At 47.1% G+C, this 7,436-nt stretch overlaps 1 protein-coding gene across 2 annotated transcripts in view; it reads left to right on the top strand.

The window, feature by feature from the left end:
* Parn (poly(A)-specific ribonuclease) overlaps positions 1-2,904 on the top strand; it is a 97,268-nt gene extending 94,364 nt beyond the window's left edge. For both annotated transcript variants that reach the window (XM_026780698.1, XM_005350340.2), the window contains one exon: positions 1,949-2,904. In XM_026780698.1, the coding sequence (XP_026636499.1) occupies positions 1,949-2,001 (53 nt within the window). In that variant the 3' untranslated portion in view covers positions 2,002-2,904. The remainder of the gene's footprint in view (positions 1-1,948) is intronic.
* Positions 2,905-7,436: the final 4,532 nt, after the last annotated feature.

Here is a 7,436-nt window from a genome sequence, read left to right as displayed (position 1 = left end):
CTCCTCCACCCTCACCCTCCGGCTCACCGTCCCTCATCCCTCCTCCACCCTCATCACCCTCCTGCTCGCCATCCCTCATCCCTCCTCCACCCTCATCACTCTGCTCTCTAGAATAGTTGCCTTAAAAGGCCAGGCTGGGCAGTGCGTACTTGGAATCACAACATTTGGAAGACTGAGGCTGAGGGATCCCCATTACTTTAAGGCCAGTCTGGCCTATGCAGGGAGTCTGGGGCCACTCCGGGCTACAGACTGAGCCCAATTTCCAAATAAGTAAAACACATAATTATAGAATACATTAATAGATTGATTTCTTTTGTAGTTTTCATTTAAGCGAAAACTTTGTAATGGTTATTTAGGGTTTTAAACTTAGGATATTCTAATAAAATAGGTTTTTCTTTCCTCCCATTGAAGCAGTGTTGTCAGTGCTGAACAATGTGAACCAGAACAAAAGTAGATTTTGTACTTCTTCCTCAGTACTGCAGAAGACGCTGCCGGACAGACACCTTGATGTTGAGTTGGAGGACGTGGGGAAGTAGGCTTTTTTCTGAAGCCTCCTGAGTAAAGCCTCTGACTGCAAGGTGGAACCTGCTGGACCCTCCACCCTCTGGTTTAAGCACTCAGTCCTGTGTGTGTGCAAGCTAGGCCAAGGTAGTCAGGGGCTGAACCCGTAGAGTCAACCAGTCTTGTTGCTCACTTCTCTGAGTGAGACCTGTCATGAGCGAGTGCAAGCTCACGCATATGTTGAAGCCTCAGAGGCTCTGAAAATGCCAAGAGTGGAGCTTCTGCCAGTGGTGGGGCTGTAGGGAATGCTGGGGACCATGTGGCCCAGGGTCTCCCCTAGAGCTTTAGCACTCAGCTTTGTGGGCCTCAGCCACTGTGCTGCACAGATCTGATACTTAACAGGTGGGCCAGCCCCAGGGCTTTCTGCTTTTCAAAGAGTGTGTAGCAGAAGCAGAACCACTGGGTGTGATACTGCACAGAGGCACCCAGAATGGTGTCAGTGCCACTGTAGAAACACTAGCAGTTAGCGACCAGATGCCTTCCTGTGTGACAAAGCACTAAACAGCTGTTTGCTGGGTTCCTGTTGTGCCACAGGGCATCAGGATGTGTCTGCCCTCAGAACTTCTTTTGTTATCTTTCGGGTTCTGTAACCACAGTAAGGCATGGAGGAGACAGGTTTGTGGAGTTTACTCGAGCAGTCCACGCCCAGAGTCTTGGCTCTGCCTGTGACAGGCTTGGATGCTTTCCGTTAAGGACACTTTCTTCCTCAATGAGTCCACAGGAGCCACACTAGACGCTGTGGCTCACATACCTATCCAGCTGTGTTGGCTCTGCCACCCCTGCCAACTATCACACTGGCTGAAGTGGAAGAGTTTCTGACCTACAGGAAACCTGTCTGTAACTGGCCCAGAGGAGGACTCAGCCTGCATCACTGCCTCTGCAAAAACCACAACTGTTCTTGCTGTCCTGGGACCCATGGTCCTCACTGGCCTGCTGCTTGGCATTTCTCCTGCGGGTACCAGCTGCGCTTCTCCTCATGGGAACTCAGGTTGTTGCAGCTTTAGTGAGGAGCTTAGTGCTTGCTCTAAACTCACCTCAGGTGGTTGGTCACCTTTCTATGTCTGTTCTTTCACCACTATCCTGGGGACATCAATGGCTACCTGGTGGGCTTTTATGAAGACTGTAAACTAGATGCCCAGCTTGGTTCGCAGCAGAGACTGCTGCCTACACAGAGAGAGGTGATGAAGGCCCGCCTGTGAGCAATAGAGGCCTAAGCAGGCCAGGAGGTTCGCCACCTTCATGTGTGGGTCTGTCCCCGAGTCTAGTAGCTTCCCCTGCACCAGTCCTTCCCTGCTTGTCTGGAGCTGTACACAGGGTGCTCTCAGTGCCAGCCACACTGTCCCCTAGTGATTGCCCATGTCCTTAATCTGCTTCTCTTTCCCCCCAGGAACTGTTGCAGATAGCCCTGCCATGCTCTTCGAAGTCCCTGACACGTGGTAACAGAGACCAGGGTGGAGCACACTGAGCGTGCTGCTGCTGAGAGAGAGCTATTTGGAAGCCATATTGTATTCACTTAATCACATGAGGCGTGGGAGGGCTTAGAACCAAGTTTATTTCCTTTTTTGGCTATCTTCCCATTCCATCTAAACTGACCATTGGCACACGTCATGATTGAGGACTGTTGCAGGTGTATGTGTTATTAACTAATTACTTCCTGCTCCTGGGAAACCTGTCTGGCCCCATGAGTGTTGGCAAGCCTGCCCGGGAAGGAAATCAGCTGTGAACCATGCCAGGAGAGCCAGCCTCCAGGTTGTTATGATCATACTCGTACGGAGATGTGCCTGAACTCTCCGTTCAGCCTGTGGTGCTGTCACAGGTCATGGTCAGTGACTCCCGACGAGTTAGTGGTTGTACCCTACGTCCCACCATCACTGCTTAGGAACAGCACACAGGCTTGTCCTTTCCAAGCCATCTTCCCGTGTTGACCCAGGGTCATCCCAGCAGATACCTGGGCTTTGAGAGCGTCGTTTCAGGTTCCTTTCCCTCTGATGCAAGTCTCTCGTGGGTGGTGTGGGTGGTGTGGGTGGTGTGGGAGTGAGAACTGGCTTTTCTGTTCCTGTACACAGTGCCAGATTCATGGTGAAGTGGCTTCACCTGCTTGTCTTTACCGTGCATTTTTGTGTACCTGGTTACATGGTGTGTGTGTGTGAGCGCGTGTGTGTGAGCGCGTGCACGCATGTGAGAGACAGTGGCAGAACTGCAGCATGCACCCAGCCCTCATCGGACAAGTTCCACAGTGGCAGAGCACCGTGCACTCCTGTGGGACACTCCACGGCCAACACTTCTGGACATGGAATGCTTTTGTATCATGAAAATAAAAATGAATTTCAAAAAGATGGAATTAAAGAAAATTTCATAAAAACCTGCCTTTAACTTTTTCTTTGAAGTGGTTGATGCATTTGCCCTCCAGCTCCCGTCATGGAGTCACACAACTCTATGTTCCCCAGCCTGAAGCTCCTAACCCTTCCCTTTCCCCCAGGGCCCTGCAGCCACAGACCTGGTAGGAAGGAGTGCCAGCCTTTCTAAGGCTTCAGTTGCCTAGCTCAGTTTGTGGGCTCCACTGAGTGCAAAGAGGAAACGGAGGGAGTAAGCCAGGGCTGTTGGCTCTGCTAAGTCGTCAGACTTAAAGGTTAGAGACTAAGGATAGCCTTTTGGTTTGGTTTGGTTTGGTTTGGTTTGCTTTGGTTTGGAGTATAGAAAAGGGGACTCGGCTTCTTTTGCACTAGTCCAGCACGTTATCCATGAGCTACATCCCAGCCTGACACCAATTTTAAAAAGGAAAAGAGAGACTGGAGATGTAGCTCAGTGCTAGCCTGGCACAGCTGAGGGAGATACATTATTTATGGGGCTGAATAGACAGTTCAGTGCCAACACTGCTCTTACCTCTTTATCAGAGGATCAGAGTTCAGACCCCAGCACCCACGACCAGGCAGCTCTCAGACACCTGTGACTGCAGGTTATCAAACGTCTCCCTCTGTCCAATGGGCACTGACACATTACACATACATATATGTATTAATACATCTTGAAAAAGTATAAAAACTGAAAAGGGGAAGCACAAAACACCATGAGCTGGCACGTCTGTGTACATGCACAGGTCTAATGTGGGGGCTTGTGTGGTTGTGAGAGCTCCCTGGTCCTGTGGAAATGAAGATCTTACATGAGAGGGAGACAGCTTCCTTATCCAGAGGTGAAGAATGTCTACACTGTGCCTGAAAACCCACTCAAAAATATTCACAGTACTCATTGCTGGAAAATCTCTGCCTATAACACAGACCCTGCCACTGTTCTAGAGAGCAGTTCATGGGGGTGAGATGTGTTTTCTAGACATGTGCTTCAGGGCCTCTTGTGGCTATGTTTGTGCCCCAGTTCCAGCCCTGTCTTCCTGGACACATTTCTTTGCCCTCTGAGCCTCAGCCTTCTCTCCATAAAGTCAGGGTAATGAAACTCCCACAGAGTAGTTGTGAGCATAATGCAAGTAAAACACCAAACACTCGCAGGCATACAGGAAGACTGTGGTGGTGGTAGGTTGGGCTGTTGGTTTGAGTCCCCTACATGCCTCTCACTGAAGCTGACAGAGATACAGTTGCTGAGAATTTACCCTCTCCCTACACCCCCCTGAACTACTTTCTAGACCGAGTGACACCTCCATAAAACCTAGGGCAGGCTTTTGGCATCCTCATGCCACCACCCAGAAGCATAGAGGTTGTGGGCTGTGATTGGGTGCTTCCTAAATGCTTTCACCAAGAGCCCTCAGGTGTGGGAATAGAGGATTCTGTGGTTCTCTGCATGTTTTAGAGTCCTTGGACTGACAAGCTGTAGTGGAAATCAAGCCCTTGCCTGTTTGTAGCTTTTTGTGTGTTCATTGTCCCCCACTATCATCTTGGGGAAATGGACAGAGTAGTGTTCAGGAATCTGTTTATTCACCACTTGAACTGTATATGGTTGCCATCTTGATATTCCATTTGTCTATCATCTGCCTACACATCCATCCTCTATCACCCACCACCCATCCATCCACCAGTCTCCTTAGTTTTTGATGAATTTCTCATGCAGATGTTCATGTACAGGAATTTGAGGGTCGCCAAATGGGAAATTGGGGTATCCTTTGATGTTCTTAGTCTCATAAAAGAATTTAAGAATGAACTCTTTAAACAGGAGCTCAAGGAGAGTTTTATTAGACTAAAAAACAAATCCCAGGGCAGGCCAGCTGTTGCAACAGCTGTCCAGGAGGAGAATAAAGAGAATCAAGTCTCATGGAGGGTGTACATGTGGCTGACAAGCAGACTTGTTGGGACAGCAAGGGAGAGAGAAGTCCAGAGTGCCTGCAAGAGCATGTAGCGTGCTTCAGTTCTGGCCAGCTTTGCATACACAGGGAGACCTTCCATTTGGGTGGGGATTCTGGGAGGGAAAATATCTCATTAAAAGAAAACTTACTCTGCCTCTTATTTGCATGGCTAATGACTGGCCTGGCCCAATGGGGTTGTTACACTTCCCCAGGCAGAGATGCCACTCTCCTGTCACTTCATCAGCACCTGTGTGTGCCATTGGCCAGTTAGTTACTCTTTGTATTCGGGGCCCTGGGGGACTCATACCTTGATTGAAATACTCAACTCTTAGAGATACCATTGAATAGTTTTCCAATACTGCTGCCACAGAATTGTCCCTTGGGCCTCTTCTCCACCAACCCCATTCCACTCCCAACCTCAGAGGCAATCAGGATTGATCTTTTCAGTACAGATTCATCTCAGATTTTATGAGAACTGAATGAGAAAGTCTATACTCAAGGTCATATAAGCTCAGGGTAGGAGTGTAGCCCCATTGCTTGATTAACAGAATTTCATCTGAGAGTTTAGAAAACAGCAAGGAAGATGAGTTTTCTTTCAGCATAACATTTTTGGGATTTATCTATGTTGTGCATGCAACAACTTCTCATTCATTCATTCATTCATTCATTCATTCAGGTTATGAGCATGTAGCCCAGGACCTTGTGATATTAGGTATCTTACCTCTGAGTTACCCCACCCCTCTGTAATATGAGGGCCTGCTTGTTGGGGTTTCTATCCTGCCCAGTACCCCACAGCCAGTAAGCCCCAAAGAAATTCACACAGAGTCTATATTAATGATAAACTGATTGGCCCATTGGCTCAGGCTTTGTATTAGCTCTTATAACATATACCAGCCCATTATTCTGGTATATGTTAGCCACATGACTCAGTACCTTTTTCAGCAGGGTAGGTCACATCTTGCTTCTTCCATGGTCTGGGCAGGACTGGGGAGGAATGGGCTTCCTCCATCCCAGAATTCTCCTGTTCTCTTAACCTGCCTCTACTTTCTGTCTGGTTGTCCTGCCTATATTTCCTGCCTGGCTACTGGCCAATCAACATTTATTTAAAACACAATTGAGAGAATGTAGACAATTCTCCCACACCACCCCTCTTTCTAATTTTGAATTATCTGTACCAATAGTTTATCCGTTCTCCACAAATACCTACATTATTTCCTGTTGCAGACTTTTGTAAATAAAATTCTTGTAAATATTCTGTACAAGTCCTTGATTTTTTTTTCTTCAAAAAACAGAATCTTTAACTGGGGGAAGGGGATAAGTCCTGCCCAATTCCCACAGTCATTAAGTCCCAAAGAAATCACATACAGATCTACATTAATTATAAACTCAGTATCTCAGGCTCCTCTTATTAACTAATTCTTATAATTTATATTAGCCCATGTTTGTTGTCTATGTTGGACACGTGGCTTGGTACCTTTTTTGGTGAGGCAGTCACATCTTGCTTCCTCTGTGGCTGGGTCACAATGGCAGACTGCACTTCCCTCTTCCCAGCATTCTCATTGTCCTCCCTCTACTTCCTACCTGGCTACTGGCCAATCAGCATTTTATTGAAAATAATACAAGTGTCAGGATAAAAGACCATTGTCCCACAGCACTTCCCCCTCCCTTTTTTTCAAAACAGCTCTGAACTGAATCACCCTTGTTTAGCTTTCTTCCTGACCATTACCCATAACAACTTGTAACCAACATTCTAAACAAAGGAAAATATCCATAGTCCATTTTGTGGGAATGTGAACATAGTTTTCCAGGCTACTTCCTGCTGATTGGGGATGCTGATAATCTTATGGAGACCTAAAGAAAATTTAGAATTATATGGTCAAGTCATGACTGGAGTATTCTGTGAGGCTTGATCATCTCAGGCAGCAGTCTTGAATCTGTTCTGGTTGTAGAACTCAAACATATGGGCCATTCATTCCTACTGGAGATTTCTCGGGTAGTCTTCCTTGATCAAACCTGATTTTTCTTATTAAATAATTCTTATAACTTATATTAGCCCATATTTGTTGTCTATGTTAGCCACGTGGCTTGGTACCTTTTTCTGCAAGGCAGTCACATCTTGCTTCCTCTGTGGCTGGGTCATGAATGCAGAATGAGCTTCCCTCTTCCCAGCATTCTTGTTGTCCTGCCTCTATTTCCTGCCTGGTTGTACCGCCTCTACTTTCTGCTTGGGCTACTGACCAATCAACATTTTATTAAAAATAATACAAGAGACAGGATAAAACCATTGTCTTACGGCAGTTGGGATGTACCAAGAAGGAGCTTATGTTAGATCTGCATGTCTTCTAAGAAATAGCCAACATGCCCCAGATGTTCCATCTCCATCCCCTGTATTTATGTGAGTGCTAGAGATCTGCACACACATTCTCATTGCTTACATGGCAAGTGCCCTGAGCCATTGCCCCAGCACACCCATGCTGTCACAAACCCCTGAAAAGTCCCAGGAGTTCCCTTGCCAACATTTGCTGGAACCCCCCCCCTCCAAGCCATGTAGGCAACAAATGACTTTGTCATTCTTTTTTTTTTTTTT

This window comes from Microtus ochrogaster, chromosome 7 (genome assembly GCF_000317375.1).
Source record: "Microtus ochrogaster isolate Prairie Vole_2 chromosome 7, MicOch1.0, whole genome shotgun sequence".
NCBI classification, from domain to species: Eukaryota; Metazoa; Chordata; class Mammalia; order Rodentia; family Cricetidae; genus Microtus; species Microtus ochrogaster.
Note: the sequence above shows the minus strand (reverse complement) of the source record. Positions and strands in the feature narration are given on the sequence as shown.